This window comes from Aulonocara sp. 'chitande type north' Nkhata Bay, linkage group LG3 (genome assembly GCF_057382095.1).
Source record: "Aulonocara sp. 'chitande type north' Nkhata Bay isolate Kocher_YH1m ecotype deep benthic linkage group LG3, A_spYH_male_GT1.1, whole genome shotgun sequence".
Taxonomy (NCBI): domain Eukaryota; kingdom Metazoa; phylum Chordata; class Actinopteri; order Cichliformes; family Cichlidae; genus Aulonocara; species Aulonocara sp. 'chitande type north' Nkhata Bay.
Genome location: NC_141346.1, coordinates 21809931 through 21837268, shown reverse-complemented (window position 1 = coordinate 21837268; position 27338 = coordinate 21809931). Strand labels below are relative to the sequence as shown.

General features: G+C 38.8%; 2 protein-coding genes and 1 long non-coding RNA gene across 3 annotated transcripts; 2 read left to right on the top strand and 1 right to left on the bottom strand.

The window, feature by feature from the left end:
- Positions 1-7: 7 nt before the first annotated feature.
- Positions 8-1571, top strand: LOC147334530 (uncharacterized). Its single transcript, XR_015126203.1, has 3 exons — positions 8-250; positions 413-604; positions 687-1571. It is a non-coding gene; the product is annotated as an uncharacterized LOC147334530 (long non-coding RNA).
- Positions 1572-4466: 2895 nt separating this feature from the next.
- LOC147334529 (uncharacterized) lies at positions 4467-7557 on the top strand. The gene is made up of 3 exons (XM_086287359.1): positions 4467-4531; positions 5121-5155; positions 5770-7557. Exons 2-3 carry the CDS (start codon positions 5150-5152, stop codon positions 6520-6522), a joined length of 759 nt encoding a protein of 252 aa, XP_086143485.1. The 5' UTR covers positions 4467-4531; positions 5121-5149; the 3' UTR covers positions 6523-7557.
- Positions 7558-12042: 4485 nt separating this feature from the next.
- On the bottom strand, positions 12043-25134 carry tlr2 (toll-like receptor 2). The gene is made up of 12 exons (XM_086287358.1): positions 25050-25134; positions 21479-21759; positions 20480-20636; positions 20202-20351; positions 19442-19648; positions 19227-19349; positions 18951-19101; positions 14520-14684; positions 14232-14411; positions 14016-14156; positions 13431-13939; positions 12043-12827 (listed from the first exon to the last, which is right to left on the bottom strand). The coding sequence occupies exons 2-12, from the start codon at positions 21756-21758 to the stop codon at positions 12425-12427; spliced, it is 2466 nt and encodes an 821-aa protein (XP_086143484.1). The 5' UTR covers position 21759; positions 25050-25134; the 3' UTR covers positions 12043-12424.
- Positions 25135-27338: the final 2204 nt, after the last annotated feature.

The window sequence follows — 27338 nt, the reverse complement described above, 5'->3', positions numbered from 1 at the left end:
TTATTGACTTCAAAATTTGCGATCACAACACATAACACAACTTTTCAACGAACTGTCATCGTCCAGGGGAGTGCTTGGTTCTTCCTCAGTGCTGGTGTTTCCATCTCTGGGTGGAGCCGCTGCATCAACGCTGATAGGCTGCACCTGTATTTAATTTGAACTGCCGACTTCTTAAGACCAACGCTCACAATGACACTTCGCCAGATTGTCTGCAAACCTGCGTTAGTCAAGGCTGCCACAGTTATTGAATGTGAGAGTGAATGAATAGTGGAATTGAAAAGCGCTTTGGGTGCCTTGAAAAGTGCTATATAAATGCAATCCATTATTATTATTATTATTATTATTATTATTATTATTGTTTCTTGTCATAGGTTTTTCCATGTAATTTGACCTTTGTGCTTTCTGCTCGCAGAAGATCTCTGGATACTGCTAAGTCACTGCCATAACCTACCTGGAAACAATCGTTGGTCAGCCCACAGCTTCTCTCACATGCTCGCCTGCCTCCCCACCCAGCATTCTGATTCTCACGGATTCCGTCATCGGATCAAGTTTCCCCTCACCTGGACCCCCTACCCCTCTATGGTACACCTCCGCCTGCTCCAAAGTAAGACTGTTTTCAATTCACCATGTTTCCCTTGGATCGGCATCATAGTGTACCAGCTAACTCCTGTTTCCCTCGTTTCTAGTGACTACCCCCGTTTTCTTCGTCCCACGCCCCAGGGGTCCTGCACTGGCAGTTACCCAGTGTCGGATAGCCCCAAGGCTCCCTCACGGAAACCTCACAGTACCGATTATGTTTGCTAACCCCTTGTTTCTCAGGTAGTGTTTGTGTGTTTTTTGTCTAAGGAGTTGTGTTTATGAACCATAGTATGCTTCTAGTTGGAGTTCATAGAAGTAAATTGAGTAATAGAATCATTGTTTTGCTCTGTGCACCATTTAAGTTTATGGTTTATTTTTGAAGTTCTCCTCGCCTTTCTGTTTACTCTGTGCACCTACACGCACTCTGTAAATAAAGTCTTTTGCTCTCAGATTTTTCTCAGATGTTTCTGAGTGCTGTCTGCGTTAGTCTACTTCCTTGAATTGGCCTCTGGCTGTGACGCTAGTTTTAAATCTGGTCTTTTGCCACTTTAATAGAAGATCATCACAAGAATGTATTCTTTTCAGTTTTTCAATTAATTGTTTTATATTGTCTTTTTTTTTTTTTTTTTTTGGGTTAGCATGCCCTAAATGTGCAGACAGTATCTTGTTTGTCTGTGTGAAGTTATTAAAAAAGTAAAAGTTTGAGCACTATAATTTAGCAAGAAACTCCACTCCAGGTGGAAAGGTGTTGCTGTAACTCTGCTTTACATGGTTTCAAAAGTTAAAATCTTCATTTTTGTATGCAGTTTTTATGGTCTTCAGTGAACCATGACTATCAGACCACATTTAAAGCTGGAGAAGCCTTGATTTTCAGTATTTCTGAACATAATATTTCAAATGTAACATCTACATACAAGATGTTTGCTTGGATTTAGTTTGAAACAGAAGCATGGAAGTAACAAAGCATGGCAATACAGAGGACCAAACTAATATTTTAGGCATTTTTCAGATATCATGCTATTTAAATAAAGACATTTTGCCCAGTTAATTCAGCGCTTCCCTGGATGTGAATTACAGCGATTCCTCATTTACCGTATTCACCATATTTGAATATAAAACCAGCTTTATCATAAAATAGAAATTTGGCCTCTAAATAAGGAAAAGGATAAAATGAGAAAGTGATTCAGACTATAAAAACAGCAGTGACACTTTCGTGTTTTCTTCTGAGGTTGTTGCTGGAATGAACGCCTCCTCTGGCTGTAAACAATACACCACTGGCTCCCTCTAGTGACCATTTCTCCACACTACAAGCAACAACCCTCATAATAAAACAATAAAATCTGATGTCTTGATGCATTCTCAATCGTCCAGGAAAAATCTTTTAGAGAATAAAATCAGATCTTTTTGGGGTTCATTGCCATCAAAACTTAAACCCCAGATCTAAGCAGTACCTACTGACCAATCTGTTCTCTTTTCTTTGATCTTGGATCATCTGTGGTTAATGAAAGGACTTAATGCTTTTGGATATTCACTAAAAAAATGTTCTCATTGTAAGCAATCAAAGCTATTTCACTGCCCTCTGTGCCTTTATATTGTTACATAATACTAAAAGAGAAAGCACGAAAACATTGTAAATTAATTTTTTTAATATATATTTAGGTTTCACTTGAACCTATATCCATTAAACACCACCAAAGTGCTGAAGGAATGACGCTAAAAGTGGGCTTAGTAAGTCTCCTTTTAAAATTTGCTGTCTCACTGATGAAATAGAAGTAGACAGAGAAAAGGTGACAGTGCAAACTTTCCTATGTTTACTACTTTTTCAACTATTTCAACACCTTCCTCTATACCATTTGAGAACCCCAAGTATTGAGAGCGGTGAGACAAAGAGAGTAAAGCCCCCCCGGCTTCCTCCTGACTTCACATCTGATGGTCTTAACATCCATCCTGATGTGGTAAAAATGATCAGAGTGCTAAAACAGAAATGTTCCTGTTAGTTGTAAATCATCTTTATTTTTAATCAAAGAAAAGTCAAACTATAAGTTTGGTGAATATGGGAAATAAGAAATGAGTTAGAGTAATGAAAACCACTGTTCTTATGTCTGAATTTGCATCTGTAGGAATGTGATGAAGATAAGAAATGTGTCACCAACCCATCATTATACATTATTTTAAATGAAAGAGTTGTTAAACACAGAATCACACAAAGCTCAAAATCTGGAGCCATAAAACATAAAGTCATATGTGATTTTGCCGATAGTTAATTATACTTAATGCTGATTAGAATAGAATGAGATATACTGATATACTTGTCTGACTTCTAAAATATTTGATATAGTAAAAATAATTTGTATTGGGTAAACGTTTCGTCAGACATCCAGGTGACTTCAGTCTCATCTGGACCTGCAGGTTTAATCAACCTGCAGGTCCAGATGAATAGATTCCACAATATGTCTGTGAAGGTTCTCAGTCATCCAGGTCATCATAGTCTAAAGAGCTTGGAAAGAAAAGTGTCTGGACTTCTTTAAGTTGCTTGAAGACGTTTCACCTCTCATTCGAGAACCTTCTTCAGTTCCAGGATCAAATAGTGGAAAGTCCTAGATTTAAGGCCTATGGAAGTGTCCCCCCAAGAGGGACAAAGGATCCCTTAATGATCCTAATCACACGAGCCAAGGTGTGAAAACGGGTGTAGGTCACAATCAGCCAAGGTTTCAGGTGAACTCTCGAGATTCGAAATTCTGCAATATTTTCCCTTGACCATTCTTAGCTTTTCTTTATGTGGTGGGTCAATCAGTTCCCTCTTCAAACACTTTCTTAGCAAAGTGGACATCAATCATTGCCTCGATGTTACATTATAACCTTTCCAAATAGAACTGGACTCCCTTTCCCAGAATTAACCCCACTGAGGGGCTGCAAAACAAAATATCACTTTTTTTTGGTTTTTACAATAAATGTACCTGCATAAAAGCAGAGTCTCAGGAGAGATGATAAGAAAGTGTAAAACAAAAGAAGAATGGCACTTTACTGGAATTTTTTCTTCTGTTGCTTATGTGTAGTTATGATAGTTCTTATATCATCCTTTGTCTATTTACTCGTGCTCTTTCCGCTCTGCTGCTCTAATAATGTGAATTTCCCAACTTCGGGACTAATAAAGGCCATCTTATTTTATCTTACAACTAAAATACATTTTATTAAGGGATTGGTCTTTAAATATTTTGTAAGTATTCAACAGGCATTTACTGGAAATTCACTGGTGTTACTGTAATAAGGATGTGGTTCATTTCTTTGCTGTGAGTGTAGCTGTGAAACCTGCCACACTGGATCTGCTTTACTTTAGGTCAGGTTCATGTAATGTTATTTATTTATACCTTGTCACATGTTAAAACAAATGTAGGTTGTTGTTGCCCAAGGTGCTAATTAGAAGAGGCGTAAAGGAATCTTGTACTTCAACATCAACATAAGTGATTTTCTGCCAATAGTAAACTTGAGACTAAAGAAAGTATCAACATATAACATGCATTAAAAGAGACCTTTTGACCTTCAGTATTTGTCAAATGTAAATGAAACCTGTATGTCTTATATATTATGACATCAACGTGTTGCCTAGCAATAAACTGGAATCACAGGCCAAACAATACTGTAGCATGGGCATGTACTGGTTGCCACCATAGGCAATTTTTAGTTCAGTTCTTGCTTTGTGTGACTATAATGCACACTCAGTTTCATTTTTATGCATTTGTTCACTATAACTATTGTTGGTATGCTGAAAAACTTGTTGAAGATGTGCGCACGAAATATTCTTGGGTAAGTACAAAAGAACCTGCAAAACAAGTCAGGGCCACGCCATCAGCCGATAAATAGTAAAATAATCCACCACCACTACCTGAAAGTCAGTCAAGTGGTGTCAGCTGAGGTTGCCTTGTCCTGTCTGATCTCTTCAAGTAAAGCTGTGGTAAGACGCTCATGTTCTTTCTTTTTTAATGAATGGATGGTGTAGAATCTAAATGTCTTCAAAAATGTTATCTAAAAATAGAACAAAAATGTTTGCTCCAGCGCAGAAAAAAACCCTCCAGCTATATTTTTCTTTGAGTTACTTTCATTTTAAAAATGTTGTCAGCCCTTTTTTTTCATTTAACAGAAAGTATGACTTGTTTTTTGTGTTACTGTGTGCCAAGTTGAACCTTATTCTCTATTATTCCACATCTGTCTATGTCAGGAAGGTAAAGTGAGCTAACATTAAATCGAAATGACTAATAACATAAGTGGGGTGGGTTCCACAGTCTAGTGAACAGTCTGTTTCTAAAAGGGCCGGAATTTGATCAGAAACGTGCTAATTGAGTCTGAAGAGGAGGATTTTTTTGTACTATAACATAACTCCTCCTGCATATTTTATACTTGTGTTGTGTTAGTACGAGAGAGTATCTCCAGCTGTCAATTCAATTCAATTTTATTTATATAGTGCCAAATCACAACAAAAGTCACCTCAAGGCGCTTCATAGATACAGAGAATCTGTCCTCCTAACATGATTATTCTCTTTCAGAATAAATCTCAAAAGAGGAAAGCATCAATATGGCGGTAAGTGGCTGTATGTGCTAAATCATGTATTAGTAGCTTCTTATGGTTTTTGTTGAGTGTTTAATATTATTCTTCCTTCAGAAGAGGAATAATAGCAATTATTTTAGCAAAATAGATACTGAGGATTATTACAGCAGTATTCAGCTCCTTCTAACCAAAAGGCTGTGATTAAACAGCATAATACTGCCAGATGGACTTTAGACAGGTGTTGAGGTTTGTGTAGCAGCAACATGTAGTTTATTACATTACTATAAATCAAGTTTTAGGTGGTGTTCAGTCACGTGCCACATAAGTAGGCTTAAGGAGGGGCAGGCATCACTGCAACCAGTGGGGGACGAGGGAAGGGGAGAAAGCAGAGAGAGAGGACAAAAGGCAAACCATGCCTGACCTAAAAATAGTTTATATAGCAGAATAAGATAAGAAAACTAAATGCTATTTCGTATTCAGTCTTTATAGTGAGTAGTTGTGGCCATGCTAATCCTCTGCAATCCAACAGGGGGTGCTGCAGCGACCCTTACTTACTACAGCCTTGTAGCACACACATACTGTGTTAGTAATTAGTAATTATCAGTCTGCATGTTATATTAATGATGCTGTTGTATATTGTTTATAAGAGCGGTGAAGACACAGCTGCCCCTCCATTTAATGGCAATGCTGACCAGACTGAGGAAGACTCAAGCCAAGACGAAACAGAGGAACAAACTGTAAAAGCTTTACAAGAACAGCTTTGTGAAAAAGATAGAGAGATCCAGGTGTTGAGAGAGATCCTCGCAATGTCACACGTAGGTCCAAACCCTGAGCCCTCACAACCAGAACAGAGGGCCCAGAATGACATCGTCATCCTCATTGACTCCAATGGAAGATTTATACGTGAGAAGAAACTTTTCCCCAGGGACAAAGTGGCTAAATTTGATTGTCCAAACACTCAAAAAGCCATTGAGCTTCTGGCAGAGGAGCATCTGGGAACTCCAACCCACATCATCATCCACACTGGCTCCAGTCAGCTGAGGCAAGAGCAGGACAGACTGTCAGAATCTCTGAAAGGAGTCATAGAGAAAGCTTCCAACACTTTCCCCGAGAGCAGAGTGGTCATGTCAGCCCTGCTTCCAATGAAAAACATGCACTGTGACACCATCAACAAGATCAACAGCAGACTAGAAAAAGAGTGTGAGAAGCTGGCCAATGTCCACTTCGCCAAACACCCTACTATAAACATAAATTGTCTTTATGATAAAGTCCATCTGTTGAAAGACAAAGTCCGCATTTTTGCCCAGACACTAAAGGACGTGGCTCTCGACAGATACCCATCCACATACCAAACAACTGTACTAGGAAGAAGCAGCTCAACATATATTCAACAACAATAAAGATGTAATTTTAATTGTAATTGTTCCCAAAACCTAGTTTTAGTTTGCTATAACGACCTTGGTACAGATTTATTCAAACCAACTTTGTCATCACAGGAAATTGTAATAGTGAACTTCTCAGTTTGTGAGTCTGTGTCTTTGAAAAAATAAATTGTATTTTTGTTCCATATTTAAGTTTATCTGCTTAAAATCTTGTTGTTGTTTTTTGTCTTACCAAAGCTGTTTAATATATGCTCAAAAATGTTGTTAGTCTGATTGTGATGTATTCAAGTTAGAGACTAAATATTATACAGATTGTGAACTGACAGCATCCACATGCCAGCCATAGGAGACAGACTTCTGTAAAAATTCATTAATAACAAAATCCAGGAAAAAAAGGAGATTCCTCCAGGAAGTTTTAAAAGGGGTGCATGACAGATGCCACGACAACAACAGAGACATACTAAGGCTGTAAACACAACAACACGCGAGAGACGAGATTCAGACTAATTATCAGCAGCTGGAAACAATCAGGTGAGTGACAGACATGCAGTAAAGTAACACAAGATATCACAGACAACTAACCTACAGAGGAAAACAGGAAACAACCTGAGAAGAAAAACCTGAATACTTGACACTTGATAATAAACCAAATTAAAGTTTAAACATTATGCAAAGCACATCTCAGAGGTTAAAGGTAACGGAAGCAAACACAAGAAACTAAACCTAATTAACAAACAACAACCAACTGGACTAACTGGACCAAAGAAAGAAGAATAAAGAAACACGACTGATGACTAAAAGCAAAATAAATAAATAGATGAATAAATGAATAAATAAATAAATACTAAAATAAAAAAGAATCTTAGAAGCTCATAAACCTTGGGTCCAAGATCCAGGACCATGAAAACATGACTCTTTTTAGTTCTTGTTGTTTTTAATATGACATTTTAGGCTCAGTTCTTGTTTCATTTTGGACTTCAGGTTTGAACACTGAGCTGTCCCGCTTCCTTTAAAATATGTTTTTTTAATGTGCCTTTTCCTCTTTTTCATAAAGGAAGGTTGCTTTCATTTGGTGTTAGAGCCAAATTTCCTAAAGTATATTTTGATTGATATTCTGTTTGTAAATTATTGTACAGATGATGAATGAACATGATGAATAAAAAGTCACTTGTACTTGTGTGTATTTTAAAAATGACAGCAAGATAATGAAAATAGATGTATGTTTTTATAGGTTTCATTTTATTGTAATTTGTCTTTATTACAAATAATTTATTATGATGTTTGGCAAAGCATCGTGGTTAACACACCTACAGTTAAAAGCTTTACAGCTCCAAAAGGTTTAACTTTATGTTTTTCTGGATGAAATATTTCAATATTACACATCTACAATCCAAGCATTTGATGTAGTTTGAAATTTAAGCACTGAATGAACAAAAAACACCCTGCTTTTGACTCATTAGAATTTGTTGTTGATTAAAGTATTACAGAGGCACACGTTCATTCAGTGTTTAATGTTAAGTTGACAGCATCATACTTTAATAGAAAATTTACTCAAGCATGCTTTAAGTTTTAAAATGAGGAAGAAAATGTGTTTTGCGGGAAGCAATTCCCTAAGTAAATTCCATTCTTCACGAGCAAATATGTATGTTTTGAACTTCTTTTCAGAATAAAAATGATTGAAAACAATACTTATGAAAAAGGTAGAGGAAGAAAGCATTGGTTTGGTAAAAAAAATAAATAAAAAAATAGGACCTTAAAAAATGTACTGTATAAAAATATAAAAATAATAATGAAATCAAAACTATAAAGACAGTGTGTGTCACTTTTCTTTGTTTGTTTCAGATGTTATTGCTGCAATCTGCAACTCATCGGGCTATAATAAACCACCGGCTCTCACAAGTGTCTATTTCATCACATCATAAGCAAAAGGGCCATGCTGATTCTTGACTTAAATAGGAACGCATGGTACACATATAGATTACTATATTATCTGTTATTTTACTGATTACTTATTTTCAAAAGTAATTAATTACTTAGTTACTTTTTAAAAACACGATTTACAACCTGAATAGGTGATAAAGCGATAGATCTTTCAGCCCAATTCTACTTTTTCTGCATAATCCATCATACAAAATGTAATCAAATGGAAAAGTCTCTTTTTAAAACTTGTTTTATTAGTTTTAACCTTTTAACTGTATGCATCAAGCAAAAATTTAATTATATGCAACATTCTCTGACTGGAAGAAATTATTTTCTGCACATTCCTGCACATAATTTTTTTTTTGTGTGTTTACACTCAGTCTTTCAAATAGATGCAAGTAAAACACAGCAGAAAATAAATAACATCAAAGACTCAGCGGTCCTGTTGCTCTTTTCACCTGTAAAGCAGGAGTGGGGTAGGCGGAGGTTTACCCTGGTGCAGGTGAGCCGCAGCGGTCAGTTGAAGAATCCACGAGTTTCTCTGTGAGTTTCCCATAGGGCTTTGGAGCGTGATGTCACGGGGGTGGGCGTGGAAGTAACACACAACAGCCATGGTTCGTTCTTGCTGTGTGGTCGGCTGCAATGTTCGATCGCACGACCGGCAAGAGAATAAGCTTAAAAAGGGTTTATCTTTTCATTCTTTCCCAACCTGGAAGCAACATGAGGCAGCTCGTGTATCGATGTTACCAAACGAAGGCGTCTAGCCTGGATAGCAGCTGTGAGACGAGCTGACGTGCAGTTCTCTTCCATCTCCAAATATCTGTTGGTGCTCCAGACATTTTCATTCCGGTAAGTTCTAAATATGTTCATGTCACTCTTTATAGCCTATTAGTTTTATTTTCGATGCGCTCTGAGCTCATAGCAAATTAGAACAAACATCCTACTGAGGGATTTTGCAGAACTACCTTCTATTTATAGAGTTGCTAATTATTTGGCATTATTGCAGCAAACCAGCCTATGAAATGGATGAAACATCATGACTGGGTTCCAGCGCTACACAAGGGACCTGCTTCAAGCAAACCACCATGCCAATCAGATTACTTCTTCCATGTGAGGGTGAAGAGGTGACCCTCCTGGATAAGATGGTGAAGGTTTGCTGTGTTTGGTGAACAGTGTGATAATAAAATCAGGGAAGAATGAAACCTGCTCCTGTTACATATTCTTAAGTATTTTGCTGTATAAATAGCGGTATTTTTTTTTTCAAAAGATACAGTAAATAAAGTCGTGTTAGTAGTGGGTGATATCATGTAAACACTGTCATGATTCTATGTAAACACTGTCATTTGTAAACTATAAATGACATGGATTCTACACTGTTACTGATGTGATGTTCTATAAGGTGGTTTTAATTTAAAAAAAAGAGGCAAAAATTAGTTTGTTTCTTTATTCAACTTTTGAACAGTGGGACTCAGTCAGTATATATTCAGTAAATGCAAATTATTTACACGGCAGTGCACTACAGGCATAAATCTAGTCCCCTAGATAAAACATTATGGCATTATAGCAGTGACAACTCCTCCACAGTAGCAGGTGGGATTTTTCTGTTTTGAGGGCGGCTCCTTTAACCTTTCAATACGGATGGTCTGTTTATGTTTTGATCAAGAGCCTTTTTTTGGGCAGCTGAAGAGGAGAAGTCTATCTTATGTCCAACCTCTGGCTGTATCTTGGTCATATTACCCAGCAAAACCCAGTATGCAGATTCATCTGTAACAGTCCTTGTGCCACAGATCAACACTGTTGCTTCTACATTAAACAGAAGAGCAGTGACGTGGGTGCAGGTCTCCGCGACTCCGGCCTTACAGCTGCAGTGGGCGGCTTCAACCTTCCCTGTGATGCTCACAGTGACCCATGGCTGCAATGCTGGTTCATTCAGTCTTTGAGAGTGCAGGACCTGAAACACACACAGACAAAGTTCATTTAAAGACAAGAACTATGAGCCAAGGCAGACATAAATGTCTTTAATCTACTTTATCATAAATGTAACAAAGTGTTTAGAAAGTTAGCACATACATGTAATTTTTCATTTTTTTATGTGTCCATCTATAGAACGCTGCATGTTATAGTGTAAATCTGCCTGTTCTCTGTCAGAAACCTGCCTGCAGAAAATGAACCTAAAGTATGTAATGCAAGATAGAGAAAGCATAAAGCGACAATTATGAATCACTTAGTATGATAAGGAGATTCTGCAGGTCATTAATCAATGTATAAAACTAAAATAAAATGTATTTTTAGTGACACAGGATACAAATACGGAAGCAAGATGTATAATTAGGATTATTTATAATAAATATGAATAAATTAGAGCAATTTCTTTAACCATAAAGAATAACTAAATCCTTCAGGACAATGTCACATCAATGCACTGAACTCACTATGTTATCCACCTAACAGCCTCCACATGTTCTCACTGTAATTTCCCCTCATGAATGAATTTATGCTGCACTAATCTGAATGTTTGCAGGGAAATCAAACGCATTTCACTCGCAGTACTCGAGCTGACTTACCTTTGTTTGAATGATGACTTGTACGCGCTGATTCCACAGACAAGGTACGAGAATATGTCAGGCTATGTCAATAGCGCTAAGTCTACAGGGTTTCTACTCCACGGCCGTATTTCATACGGGTCCACATTTCCAATGTACGCTATTTTCTGCAAGTACCGCCGCTTCGCCTCTGAACGAAATCGGTCTCTATACAGTTCATTCTCTTTTGAGCTGCTTTTAAGCATCTTGTAGTCGTCGTTCCAACACAGTGTGTTTGTTTTGATTCGTAGACCCCGAAAATGGTGCCGCGCTCCAACAATGCATTGTGGCGTGACTCCAAAGCCCTATTACGTGGTGCTTGCTTGGAAGTTTAGGGTTTTTTTCCGCTGTAAAAAGAAGTTTTCTTCCCACGCACAACGGACACTAATGTTTTTGTCACTTTTTATGGAATCAAACTCGAAGTAAGGTCAGTACTTCCACGCTTTAAACGCTGCACGCTCATACTCTCTCCTGCACTCGATATATGATCCATTGTTGATCTGCAGACAACTGTTGTCACCAACGTCGCACTCGCTTACGTCAATGTCATGAGACATTCTTGCAAAAAAATCACGGTTTTAGTAACGCAGTAACGCAGCGTTCCTACGGGAAAGTAACAGTAATCTAATTACCGTTTTTGCAATAGTAATCCTTTACTTTACTCGTTACTTGAAAAAAGTAATCAGATTACAGTAACATGTTACAAGTAACGCGTTACTGCCCATCTCTGGTCATCAGGATAGGGATTTGTGTTGGTGTTTAGGGCTGTAGCCTCAGGTTTATATTGTGAACGGTAATAATGTGAACGTGTTTTTCAGATAATTTTAAATAGTAAAATTAAAGTAATGAGTAGTATAACAAACATCTTTATCCTGTTTGTAATGAAGTAATGTACTGCATTACTTTAAAGAAAAGCGTTCTTTGCAATATGTGCAATAATTACTTTTTTCGAGTAATGATCCCAAAACTGATCACAACAAAGAGGCTCTGACATGTACAAACATTTGAGCATACAGCATGTAATTAATTAGCATGATTTTAATGTCTTTGATTTGCTGCTTAGAGATGGTGGTGACTCTCACATTGGAGACAATGAGATTGATAAGTGAAACAAGAACTGGGATTACTAAATTGTTATCAATTCCCATCCCTAGTGACAATGATGTCCTAGTTGGTGGAGGAGGCCACCTCCTTGGACTGACAGAAACTGGTAACAACCACAACCCTTTTTGCTTTTCTCCAAAACACAGGAATAAATTTGGGGTTTGGGGCTAGGATTGTGATTTTCAGTAATGATGACTTGGATATCAGTGAATTAAGATGCTACAGCTTTACTTTGACTTTATTTATCCCTCTCTTGTATCCCTTATTGTCCAACTCTTTCTTTTTCTTCTCATTCTTTATTATATTCTGCTCTTTTAGTTATCGTTTCCTCTCAAAGCATTGCGCAGACTCCTCCAGAACTCCTCCCTCTTCTCTTCCTCCTGTGGCCACTCTAGGTAGGTGGTGGAACTCATCAGTTTGCGCAGTTTGTAGAAGCGTTTGGGGACATCATCCTTCGACAATGGCTCTAGTAGGATCAAAATGGCTGCCTCACCAGTGGCTTGACCATCAAAAAGCCAGAAGTGAGAGAAGTCAAGCTCATAGCGGCACCAGTCAGACTGCACAAAATTCTCGGAGAGGATGAAGACAGTTCTCCGACTGCGTTCGATAGCATTCATGATGTTGTCCACAATCCATTGTCCAGGAAGGAAATCCCGCTTGTGAAGGCAGAGAGTCAAGGGCCGGTGGGATGTTGACCTAGTCCCAGAGCTGCTTTCACTGTTGAAGTGAAGAAAAAAGCAGCTTTCAGCCTTTCTACTTTCTAATTTGGTATACAGCGTATAAGCCAGAGACTGCACAATCAAAATAATTAATATACTTTAAGTTTTGCAATCATTTCATGAGTTTAAATCTGTATGATTTAAAAAATGGTTAATGCAAGAATTTTAAAAACTCTATTAAACTTGCTTTGATAACACATTGTTTGGACTCAGATCTTGATCAAAGATCTTCCATGTCAAGTGTTCTACATCACCCCAAAATTTAGGTTATTAAAAAATGGAAGCTTTTTAAAGAGGTTGATATACCCAGTTTGGAAGTGTTTCAGTTTATTTAGGTTAAACTATGTTTGAAACCCAATTTTGTCTTCTTAACCGTCATTAACAGTAGCCAAAAGCTCTAGTTACTTATATCATGCAGCATTTACACAGAGAGCAGTTTCATTGTCGGATGTCAGAACTACCCTTTTAAAAAATGCCAGATAGCTGTATTTGTTCAGAAAAACTACACTGAAACCTTTATTACTGATGAACACAGTAATGACAATATGGACACTTTGGCTGAAATTATGTCAAATAATATCACAAAAACTGATGAACTTACCTTGGCTCCTCTAGCTCAGGTACCAAAAAATTTTCCACCCAGCCAGCATCTCTTTCACTGTAGGAAACAAAGGCATCAAAGGATATCAGGGCTTCTGTGTCTGCCTTATCTCTGCGTTGCTGCCGTTGTCGAGAATTACGCTTGGTCTTGAGCCATGCCCAGATCATCTTGAGGTACCAAAAGGCATGGATGCGCCACAGCACCACAGACAGCAGAGTGGCTACAAACAACGCCAAGCCACAGCTCACTGACACAAACAAAACCTGATGGCACATGACAACTGAGAGTCGGACTTGATCCACTGGCTGTCCATGTAGATAGAAAGGGTAGTCACAGATGTAGCTGTCCACTCCATCTGTCAGTTGTATACCTCCACCTTCTCGGAGTTCCAACTGGACAAAGCTGACAAAGTCACAGGAGCAGACAAACTTATTCTGACCAGCCTGGAGGTTATCGAGTCGCTGGTATGACTGGAGGTCTGTTTTGCCAAACATGTTCAGGGTATTTGACTGTGGAAATAAAATGTGTATCATAATGGAAACACTACGAGGATCAGAAGCATAAACATATGATCTGACTTATTACCTGGATGGTCAGGGTTTGTAGATTGGGGAAGGATAGCCCAGAGGGCAACCTCAGAAACTTGTTGCCAGAGAGATACAGTTCCCTGAGTACAGGCAGAAGTAGAGTGAAATCTTTAAGGTTGTTGTTGCTCAAATCCAACACCTGTAAAGAATAAAGCATAAGGGAAAAAAATAGGTTGCCAGGTCAATCTGCCAGGTCAATACATGGTCTTCATACCTCCAGGGTTTGGGGTAGACAGGGGGTAATGGCTGTGAACTTTGCCCCGGAGATGTTTAGGAATCGCAGGGTGGAAGGCCAAGGACAGCTTGAGGGCATGAAGCTGTAACCGGTCCTACTAATATCCAGGTGTGTCAGTTTAGAGAACTTTGTGACCAGTCGGCTCACGGTGGACAAAGACTGGACAGAAATGGGGAATGAAAGATGGAAAGTACTTGTCGTCATCAATCCTCAGAATTCTTGAATACTTGTAGGTAACGCAGATTTTATTAAAGTTTCATACTTCACCTTCAGAGCATTTCCACTGAAGTTTAAAACTCGAATGTCCTTCAAAGTTTGTGTTGTACCACAAAGCGTCTCCTCCAGAGTCAGGTCCGTCAGAAGGTTGTCGGACAGGTCCAGATACTGCAGGTTCTTCAGCAGATGGGACGTAAGACAAGGCATCACAAACACCTAAAGGAAAGAACCAAAACTCGTCAATATGACTGCAAAGTGGGAAGCTGTAAGGTAAGGGGAGACACTAGTTCCACTAGTGTCTCCCCTAGTATTTTCCTTCAGTTTGCATTATAACTCCAACATCCGTCCACAAGACAGACATGTTAGGTAAACTGTTGATTCTTATTTGGCCACAGGTCTGATTGTGAAAACGAATAGTTATCTGTCTCTCTTTGTTAGTCTTGCAACAGACTGGATACCTGTCCGAGGTGTACCCTGCTACCCTATAAGGTGGGATAGTCTCCGGGCCCCTGCATGACCCTGGATTAGCCAAATTAAAGAAAAATGGTGGACAGCTGTAAATATTGCATGCACAGGAAACAGGGGCCTTTTTGGCAATCATTTCCATTTCCATGTACAATGCAGAAAACAGTATGAACAAAGTATATTGTAGCAACTATCAGGTAAAAAAGTTTCATGTAGAAACTTGAAAGAACATCCAACTACCCTGCAGGGCATTATAAACATGTTTGCAAGTATCCTTAGTTTGATTTTATGTCTCCTGAAGAGGTTAACTCTGTAAGGAAAACTTAAACTGAAAGGGATGTGTTGATACAATCTATAATATCAGTAAATAGTTCAACAAATCTCTGGCTTTGCTTTCATCTGCACTAGGGTCAGAGAAAATAAAAACAAGAGTTTTTAGATGAAATGGCCATCTTCATCTATGGTATGTATAAACAGTATATACAAGTAAAACTTATAAGCTAAAACCTTTCTCTTGAATACATGCTGATCTGAAAATTATCCACATCTTCACACAAACTCCACAAAAGCCAAACTCACAGATGACCTAAAGATAAGTAAAAAAATAAACAGACCATCTAGGTGTCTGTTTATGTTCCGGTAGAAAAGATTTGTTTTAATTTCATCTTACTAATTTTTTTTTGTCAGCTTAAAAAAATCCATCTTCAACTGAAAACAGTGAACTCAAGGCTTTCAAAATCATAGTTGATCACTGTATGGATATCCTGAAAAAATGTCTCTAGAGAGTAAACTAATCAGTATTTTCCATAGATTTGTTCTCCATCATCCATCCAAGATGGCGCCGCAGATGGCAGCCTCGGTACTGCGCTCTCTCGCACTTTTCTTGTTTCTGTTCATTTTCTGCGCTTTTGGTCACTCAGACTACATCACTTTCTCCAGAGAACAACTGCTAAACATCAGGCAGTCATCTCACTATAGTTCTTATCCATTTTTCACAAACCCGGAAAGTTTTTTGGAGATTTTAGTTGGAGGCGCAGCAGCTCTCTGTGGCTCCTGGAGAAGCCACAGAGAGCGACGGGGGAGTCGCGCTGGTGAAGCAAACAAAGACCTGGCCAACGAGTTAAACACTTTCTATTGCAGGTTTGAGACGGACAGACTCCCACGCCCCACCCTCCCCTCCCCAGGGACATTGCTTCAGACATTGACCCCCAACACACCTTCCACCTCTCCCCCCTTCACCCTGCCCCTCCCCAATCAAGACTCAACGACCACCCCCACCCTCCCCAATCCAGACTCAACGACCACCACCACCCTCCCCAATCCAGACTCAACGACCTCCACCCCCCTTTCCTCCTCCCTGAAACTCAGAATACACACTCAGGATGTGAGCCGACTATTCCAGAAACAGAAGCCCAGGAAAGCCCCCGGACCAGACGGCGTCTCACCCTCCTGCCTCAAAACCTGTGCTTAACAGCTGGCTCCCATCTTTACTCACATCTTCAACAGATCCCTGGAGCTGTGTGAAGTTCCCTCCTGCTTCAAACACTCCACCATCATCCCTGTTCCCAAGAAACCCACCATCACAGGACTTGAATGACTACAGACCTGTCGCCTTGACGTCTGTGGTCATGAAATCCTTCGAACGACTGGTGTTAGCCCATCTGAAAGACATTACTGGCCACCAGCTGGACCCTCTGCAGTTTGCCTACCGGGCAAACAGGTCGGTGGATGATGCAGTGAACATGGGGCTGCATTACATCCTGCAACACCTTGACAGGATCCTGGAACTTATGCCAGGATCCTGTTTGTGACTTTAGTTCGGCTTTTAACACCATTGTGCCTGAACTTCTTTCCTCCAAACTCTCCCAGCTCAGTGTGTCACCAGCTACCTGTCAGTGGATCACCAGCTTCCTGACAGACAGAAAGCAACAAGTTTGGCTGGGGGAGATCACCTCTGAAACCCGGTCCCTCAGTATTGGTGCCCCTCAAGGATGTGTCCTCTCACCACTACTGTTCTCCCTCTACACTAACGACTGCACCTCCAAGAACTCGGCTGTCAAACTCCTAAAGTTTGCAGATGACACCACTGTCATTGGCCTCATTCAAGATGGTGATGAGTCTGCATACCGGCAGGAAGTTGAGCGGCTGGTACTCTGGTGCAGTCAGCACAATCTGGAGCTGAACACTTCTAAGACTGTAGAGATGACAGTGGACTTCAGGAGACATCCCTCAACTCTACTCCCCCTCACCATATCAGACAGCCCTGTGTCAACTGTGAAGACCTTCAAGTTCCTGGGTACAACCATCTCCCAGGACCTGAAGTGGGAGACCAACATCAACTCCATCCTCAAAAAGACCCAGCAGAGGATGTACTTCCTGAGACAACTGGGGAAGTACAGTCTTCCACAGGAGCTGCTGATCCAGTTCTACACTGCGGTCATTGAGTCTGTCCTGTGCTCCTCCATTACAGTCTGGTATGGAGCAGCCACTAAACAGGACAGGAGCAGACTGCAGCGGACTGTACGGACAGCAGAAAGGATCATCGGCGCCCCCCTGCCCTCCATCCAGGATCTGTACCTCTCAAGAACCAGGAAACGAGCAGGGAAAATCATCACAGACCCCTCACACCCTGCACACAGACTTTTTGATCTGCTGCCCTCTGGCAGACGGTACAGAAGCCTGCAGACCAGGACCACCCGACATAGGAACAGTTTCTTTCCCCTCGCCATCTCCCTTCTTAACAGTTGACCTGTCACACTGCTCCCACTGCCACTGCCAGACTGCAGCTGTACCTTATGTACATTCTGTAGTATTCATTTCACCTCATTTCATTTCTGTATTCTATGTATATAAGTTTAGATTCGTTATTTATAGTTGGTTTACACAGCTTTGTGTATGTATGTGTAATGTGTATATATAGACACGTGTGTGTGTGTGATTTACATTGCTGTGCTTGAGAGCCACCATCTACCGGAACCAAATTCCCTGTATGTGTCTGCACATATACTTGGCCAATAAACACGATTCTGATTCTGATTTTGAAAATGTTACACAAGCAGCATACATTACAGAGCTGGTCACTTTAGAGACTGGCATTTTAATAGCATTTTTTTAAAATAAACATTTCAAAATATTTACAGCACAATCAGCTGTTCTGCATCAAATTTGATGCCACACAAATTATTTGTGCCACTCCAAAAATAATTTCTGTCTACTATGAAATAAAGGAGAACAACAGCCTGATACCTGCAGTCCTGACAACAGGAGATGTATCACTGCTGTAACACCTGTAATATTCAGCAGTCGCCTCATTGTTCTGACACACACAAAACTATTGACTACACTACACACTAACTACACAAGATTTGCGCTAAACGTCACAAATCTCTCACATCTCAAAACACCGCCATCACTCCTAAAACTTCCCCCGTTTCTTAACAACTTGCCATATCATTTTTTGATTGGTCGACATCTCCAGTGGTTGTACACGTTGTCATTAACGTGGCTTCACTCCACATCAGCCACGCCGCTTTGCTAGCTAAAACACCGGTGTGGGCACATTAGGACGCTGTCATAGCCTGTCAACAACGTTGATTAGCTCCGTATATACGAATGTGAATCACATCATTGGCTGGACTATGGGATAAGGTGTCATCGTTCTAATCCCATACGGGAGCAGCCAGTCACTCACTGACTAACACTGCAAAACGGAATTGTTGAAGTTTTAATTTTAATTTCAATTCAGGTTAGATTTTTTTTTTGTGTGCAACGCAGACTTTCAGTGCGCAGAGACCGTGCCAGCAGAGGGAACATTGTCAATCGTAAGTTTCCCTCCTCTTTAAATTTTCTCTGAAGAGTAGCAACATGTGGGTCTCAAAAAACTCTCAAATGACCTGAAGACAAAGACTGTTCACCATCATGGGAAGGATACAGAAGGGGAAGGATACAGAAAGCTGTCTCAGAGATTTAAGCTGTCTGTTTCCACAGTTAGGAACATACTGAGAAAATTATTTTTACCTTGGCGTTTATGACAGACACCCTTCTTGGATACTCCAGCAGAAAACCCAATTGTAGAAGTGAGGTAAATTTGTAGACATCCAGAATTACAAGGTTACGGATGTAGAACTCATCTATGCTTCTGTGATCAGTTTGGCTAGCTTTCCCCCACCTAACCCCAACCAAAAAAAGACAAGTTTGTTGTTTTCAATTTCCTGTATAATACACAAACGTTTCTTTTGAACCAAAGTTGCTAACTGGGACATATGCCAAAAAGATAATGTGCTTCTTTCCTACCAGCCTTCGCCCATCAGTGTGACATCTTCTATGGTAAGTTTGGTCAGTGGAACTCCATCTAATACCACCAGGAAGTCAACAATAGCCTCGTCAGACACAGAAACATTATGTAGGGTCAAATACCTGAAGAGTTACAACACAGAGGAAGAATAGGTTTGTTTGTTTCCCAGTTTGTTAGAATATTAGTTTTACCCAAGTAGAAGTGATGTCCATACCTGATCCTCCTTTTGGCTGCCTTACTAAAGGGCTGAACAGACTGAACTCCATTCAAATTGATGTCTTTCAGAATGATGGGTGTCTCAGGATATGACACATCATCAATCATAGACCCAGCCAAGGTCACATTTGTTAGAAAAGGACCATGGAGACTCAAGGTGACATGACCTAGCGGCCAAATGTGTGCTAATGTACCAGCGTCATAGCTGCAGAAGCAAGATACAGAAGCTAAAAGTTGAGGATATGTGAAAAGGAAGACAGTATACACAATAATAAAAGCATCAGATATTGATTTGTATATTTAGTAAAAGCACATAGAGAAGTGTTGGTTTGTTAGCCCAAATAAGTATAAAGAATCTATAAAAATAGACCATAACCAACACATTTTAAAGAACTTTTTTAAAAAAGTAACTTTTATATATAACTGAAATTATATATAAAAGAGTTATGCCATAAATATGAGTCTTTAAAGATGTCTCTTAGTTATTCTTCATTATTTTGACACACATTTCTGAAGTTGAGATGGAAACGGTTACATTTTGCAATAGCAAAGAAAATTCATAAAGCGTGTTGATTCATTAACCTACTAAGTAACTTACTTTTAGCCATCTATAGCCACCTATAAAAATGTATTCATAGCCTCACTACAGTTAACCATAAACAAAAGACTCAAGGCAGTTAGAATAAAGGACACTAATTTGAAGCTACCACCACTAATAAAGACAGTAACTTAACACCACTACCAAAACCCGTGCAAACCTGGTCAGGTTGTTTGCATGAACAGTTAACTCCTCCAGCTGGGTGACTCCAGACAGATCTCCTCTCCGGAGCTCCTTCAGAGAAGGACCTCCAAGGGCCAGCTTCCTTAGTCTGACTAGGGCCCCAAATACTGGAGGAGAACCGAGGTAACTAGATGAGAGCACAGGAAAAGAAAATAACCATAATGTAATAATAATAATAATAATAATAATAATAACTTACGTTTTTTTTTTTTTTTTTTTTGTCTTGTCACAATTTTGGTACCTTTAGCTTATTACCTGTATGGGTTGTTGAGTAGGTTGAGCTGCTGCAGAGCTTCCAGCTTGCTGAACCATTTGTGGTTGAGCATAGTCAGCTGGTTGTAAGAGAGATCCAGCTGTTCCAGGCTCCACAGAGAGTCAAAAGCTGATGGATGGATCTCAGCTAAGCCATTGCCTGGAGGATAGTAACATCTATCTTAAAACAAATTGTAAACACATTTTATTGATGAAAATCAAACACTGAATTGAAATCCCAGAGCTCTGCCAAGTCTTTTTTGTAGCAACTGGAAAACAAACAAGTAAAAAGTAACTGTAGCAGATAAAGGATTTGTAATGACTTGTTACAAAACATCATAATGTCATTGGGAGCCCTTGTTCATGGCACACTTTGTTGTAAAGTAAATATTTAAATATATAACAAGACTTTGGATCAAGTTTTTCACAATCATAGTTCACATTTTATGCATGACTGCCTCCCCCCAGAGTCTTCAAGTGAGAGTGTGATGATGCCATGCACTTAACCTGAAATCACCTTTTCAATGTTTTAAAGTACATTTCAGGACAAGGTTTCATGGCCATCGTGTCCCTTGACGTGCATAATTTACACATCCAAATGTATAGACTTTGGTAGACTTTCACCCAGTCGGACTATCACTACAACATGACTTCTGGCTTCAAATTACATCCCTTATGACTAAAACATGCAACCACAAATCCAAATGACTCCCATTATTTAAAAAGAAAAAAAAAGATTTTTGTCAAATTTTAACTTGCAACAACACCTGCACAATACAGAGTGAGTAGACAAAACCAGTATTTTGTCCATTGGGATATGCTGATGATCCTACTAGTTACAGAAAAAGCAGATAAAAAGGCTGAAATAGTCTCACTTTTCAAAATAAAATGTTGTCAAAAGAATATTTTTTATAGTTAGCTGTTGGTATTCTTCTCATTTTTTTCCATCACCACAGCTTGCCCCTCCACCAACACCCACTCAATCAATACTTTATGTGTTACCGTGGAGATCAAGAACCTTCAGTTGCATGTGGCCCGTCAGGTCATCATTCATCACAGCTGTTATTTTATTAAAGGAAAGATCAAGACTCAAGGCACTGCCTGTTACAGTGGGAACACTGGTGAATCCACTGTGGGAGCAGTTACAGAAGAGCTGCTGGTTGCAGTGGTCGCAGGATGGCTTCTTGTTGTCTGTGTTCAACCTCTGGCCCCAGCTCTCAGAGAGGAAGAGGAGGACGAGGATGAAGGAGAGAGCAGAGGAGCAGCTGGTTGGACGTCTCATGCTGCATGAAATCAGTGAAGAACATGAAGTAGTGTTTGAGATGATTTATAAATCAGGGAGAAAGTGAGTCATACTTCTCAGACTGCAGAGGACCCACACACAGAAGTGAAAGAACAACAGGGAAGAAGCACAATTTCAAAGAGGAAGCCTAAAAAGTTTCATTCACAACACAATTCTGCAAAAGTGAAAGGTGTTATCAGAAAACAGAGATGTCTTCAGCTTCTCACACACCCTACACCTAATGGTTCCATCTGTTAAAGCATAAGCACATTAAGTTTTCAGTCATGTCGCAAATAACAGCCTCCATTCTTATGGCTCCAGGGTATTGATCTTCTTTGAACAAAGCCAGTGCATTGAAATCAGAGCAGGAAGCAACAAATATCATCTCAAAGCATTGACTTGTCAGCATTTTATATTTATACATTTATAGAGCAGTTCATCCCATGGGAAAAATAAATGAAAGAACCTTTGCACCTTTCACTCCAGAAATAGCAAATGCTTGTCTAATATTTGTGCATTTTTCATACATTAATCACAACTCGATTCATACATTTTTACATATTATGTAAAATGTAATGTAAAATGTAAATTGTATAAAATATAACACAGATATTTGTAATTGTTTTTTAAAGTTATTTTTCCATACGGAATTTTCCAAATGTTAAAATAGAAATATGTAGTAACTGATGTGGAAACTGATGTAAAGGTGGGTCCAAAAAGCCAAATACACCACTGCAAATTTTAAACCAGGCTGCATATCCCATTAGGATCAAATTTTTGTTCTGCAAATTAACGCGGACACACACAAACAGGGATCAACACCTTCGCCAAGCTTAAAAGCTAGCTTAAACATAAAGGTGAGGTCCTAAAGAAAGGCCTGTAAGGTATATGATTTGTGTCAAGATGTTGCATTCACGGATGAGCACAGATATGAAGCTGTGGACAGGAAACCGGGGCTGAATGTGATCTGAACAGATGTACATAAATATGGCAAAAATCTGTTTCACATCCTGCAGTGAAGGTCATGTTTCATCGCAGCAAAACAAATACCATATCTGGGGATTTTTGCAGGAATTCGAGGTTTCTTTGAATTTTGTCCCGGGGCTGGAATTATTTACTATTTATGTTAATAGCTTGTGACATAATTTTAATGCATTTGTACATTTCTATGCAGATGATACAATTATTTATTGTGCTCAAAACATCAAGATGGTTTTTAAAGAATTACAGCTGGCTTTTGATTTTATACAGTCACAGCTGTGTCAGCTCAGACTGATTTTAATTGCTGAAAAAAACCAAGATCATGTTGTTCTCAAATAGAAACAGCATACCTGCAGTACTTACCTCTCTTGTATTTGCTCAAGACAATTTGTGTTGAAACTGTGGCTTCATACAAATACTTACAGTATTGTGATTGATAATAGTTTTTCCTTAAAGCTACATATTGACCCCTGATAAACAAATTGAGGCTTAAGTTGAAGTTCTTTTTATGAAATCTTTCACTGCAAGTCAAAGGCTTGTTGCTGCCAACTTTTTACCCCTTCTGGATTATGGTGATATAATTTACATATATCTTATTCTCTCCATCTGTTGGATTGTGTTTATAATGGGGCATTAAAATCTATAACCAGATGTAAACCTTTAACACACCACTGTTGACTTGTCCCCACTGTCCTTATTCAGGATGGTTCATTTATATCTTCATATATTAATCTGTTTCTGGTTTACTCCCCTCTTATTTGTCAGATTACATATTACAGAAACAGTTTAGTCATGACTCAGGACTTTATTAGATTCACCTGTTCATACAGAGCTCAGACAAAAAGCATTCTCCTCATCTGCCCCGTCTTCATGGAGTTCATCACAGAAGGACTTGCAGCGCTCTCAATTGATTTCACTTGCAGACTTTAAAAATGACCTTGTGATATCATCACAGGGAACTTTTTCCTGTTTTTGACACTGTGAAAAGGTCATGCCAAATACTAATTTTTAAGGTTTTTTTTTAAAACTTCTTTGCCTAATATACTGTATTTCCAGTTGTATTTGAACATTTCAACAAGAGCACTCAGGTAGTCCATAACTCCCCCTGAAGGGGAAACATAGAACAGCTTTATGCTAATGTCAGCATTGCTAATATGGAAATCTACTCTAGTTTATTCATCTTTGTTTTTCATTGTAAAGTCATATAATTTTGTCTTTAAAGATAATGTTTTAAAGAACTTAAAAAAGAGCTCTTTAAAACAGATTAAAACAGCTTAAAGTTGGAAAATAATTTTTTTCTAATTCAAGTGACCCTAAGCTGTAAAAACTTGGGATTTTAGGATATATTTATAAATAACTTTAACTGAGAATCTTTATGGCATCATTGTGATGTCATAGGGGATCGTATTGAGAAAATAAAAAGGTGTGTTATACAGATCTCCCCATGCCCCTACACATGATGTATTTCTCTATTTTTTTCAAGTTTAACTCTGACTTTGGGCGCTATAAATGAAGGTTATGGTCAAATGCTTAGTCAACCCAGGGACTCGTGTCCCCTAGGACTAAACATGTGCTTGTGAACTTTGAAGACGATCCATAAAATGTTGTGGGTATTATAACGTTTAAACTTATTTTCACATTTGGTGTGATCTTTATCCAATTTTCACCAAAGTTCAGTTAGCTTGAGCTGTTGTTGGTATCTACCACACTAAATTTGTGAGCGATATCTTGAAAACTGTGGATGCTAGACTGCTAAAAAACAGACAGACAAACACACAAACAGAAGTGATTATATACAGTATTTCTTCCCTGAACCTGTTTCTTCTTCTTTTTTTCTTCTTGTTTTTTTAAAATGAGGTGACTCAGAAACCATTGTATAGGATTGAATATTGACAATAAAGTCCTAATTAATTTCTAATTTTTTATTATTCTTATTCTTTTTCAATCCCGGTGATAGAAATGCACTTTCGGAACCTCAACTTTCACATTAAATGCAGCTACTCTGCAGTATGTCACCATAAAACTATTTTTAATATTTATCTTTTGGTGGAAGGTGGTGGATGGACATTAAGCAATCCTTAGTTTGGTGTGCAAACAGCTTTTACTGAGCCTTTTACAGCACTCAGCCCAAGTTCTTCTCCTTTTTTCTCTATCTGTGACAGAGCTAATCAGTGTATGGTATCATCACTGCTGCTGCAAAATTAAAAATAAAAACTGAAACAATCTTGTAAAAATCAGCAAAACTTTACAGCATAAAGTTTTTTTCATGGTTTGTTTTAGGATTCTGTCAGAAGTTTGTCAAAGTCTTACCTTATATTTTTGCCGAGCTGACTGCTGAAACTCGTTAAAGACAACAGGATGAGTTGAAGTGTTTTATGACTTCATAAAGAGGAAGTATAAATCTCAGGGGTGACAGCTGGAACCAAGTGTGAAAAGAGGTAGTGAGCGTGACGTGAACTTTGGGAGGAAACCTTGTGAGTGCAAAAGTTTAAAAATATATTTCAAATGTACTATTTAACTATTTTCAGACTTTCTAAACTAAAATTGGAAAATTATATTAGGCTAAGTTATATCCAGAGAAAAATAAACTGTGTTACACTTTGTTAAATTTAATCACATATACTATTTGTTATCAGGAAAAAAAAAACTGACTGGAGAAGAACCAGTATTATAAAATTATTATCATGCACATGGTTTCAGTTCCAGAACATGCTTCAACCGCTGTGTGCACAGTACCATGACCACAATGATTTCCTGTTTCCTTTTGGCACACATAAACAACTACCATGCCGAGTTTGTAGGCGAGCATATATATTTATATATACATTAAAATTGCACTTGTCTATGTTTTAATATGATGTTACTGGATAAAGTTAATTGTAATCATATAAATAATAAATAAAATTTTATATTTATAGTGTACAGTGTCCTGTCTTCCTCCCCTCAACCCGAGCCGCTCGCTGCTAAAATGGCCAGACGAGCATAAATATTTTTTGATTTCACACAGTGCTGATGATAGTTAAACTGACTAAAACTGAAAAACGGGATACAGGCGGCTCTGTTGTACATCATCATCAGTCAGCAGTAAGGGTGTACTTAGTTTTTCACGCAGACTTCTTCTGCATTTTGGCTTACTTATTAATAAATAACCTAGGGCACTGTGTCATACTTGTAGGGAAACAGACATAGCGATCTGTTTCAACGTTTCAAACTGACACCAGTCCATGTCGGGTGGGGGATCATCAGTTTCTCAAAAAATTTGAGAGACTGATGATGACAGTACACAGGGTCATTCACCATTTATTTATATCATTTTTTTTTCTCTTATGGCTCGGGATGCATTTATTACTTCTTGGCTGAACTACTGTAAAAGACTTCAGTTAATCCAATTTGCTGCAGCAAGAATACTAACAGGGACTAATATGTATTTAGTCCCTGTTAGTCTCCTATATTGGCTTTTCTTCTCTGGCTCCCTGCTAAATCCAGAGATGAATGTATACTCCTTCTCCTCTTGAATAAACAGGTAATATAAGGTCATCCTTAATGACCTTTTAGTACCATATCACCCTATTAGAGCACTTCCCTCTCAGACTGCAGGCGCTTACTTGTTGTTCCTAGTGTATTTAAAAGTAGAATGGGAGGCAGAGCCTTCAGTTTTCATGTCTGCTTTCAACCAGCTCCCAGTTTGAGACAGACACCCTCTCTACTTTTAAGATTGGGTTCAAAACTTTCTTTTTTGTTGGCATGATTTTGGTGAAATCCTCCATGTTGTTTTGCAAAATTACAGGAAACAACCTGTTTTTTTTTTTTTAACCAGAGTGATGTAAATGGTCGCTTAACACATTTAAATGAAAAATCACAAGACAATAAAAAGGCACAAACATGGTAAATAATTCCAGTACAGTAACTCCAATTACTGGAGGTGAGGACCAGCTACAGTTGCCCATATCAGCACGTGTCAATCACAATGCCATGAAACAACTGTGTGGCAGGGAGGATTAGGACCAGGACTCATGAGTCAAAAAATGAACTCAAAGCAGCTTTCATGCTGGAGTCTTTCATAATACAAAACTAAGAATCCAGGGAAACAGAGCAATGGAGCACACAGAACTGAAGGAGACTGCAACAAAGGACAAGTGGAGGCAATAAATATACACCAGGTAATGAGGGCAGAGGGAAAAGGTGGGAAATGCAATGGGAACACATCAGAAATAACAACACAACGAAATTTAAATTCACTACAAAGTACATAAAGAATAAAACAGGAAACAACATTGAGACAGAAACTAAAGAAATAAAATTCGACACAGAATCAACATTTGAGGAACCATGACACACGCCCCTAAATTTTCCTAAAAAATCCAAATTGTGACTATACCTGCATGGTAGTTTGCAATACAGGTATCTTACCACATGATGGGACTGTAGCCTGGTTTGCCTCACAGTTTCTCTAATGCTGGATCTCGTGGTTGTAGTTGCAGTGTTTTCAAGTCAGTGGACATATTTAATAAACAACAAGTAACTGCAACAATCTAGTGACCAAAGCAATTACCAGTTTCACTTAAAACCTAAAGCCTACCTACAGCTTTATGTCGGCTG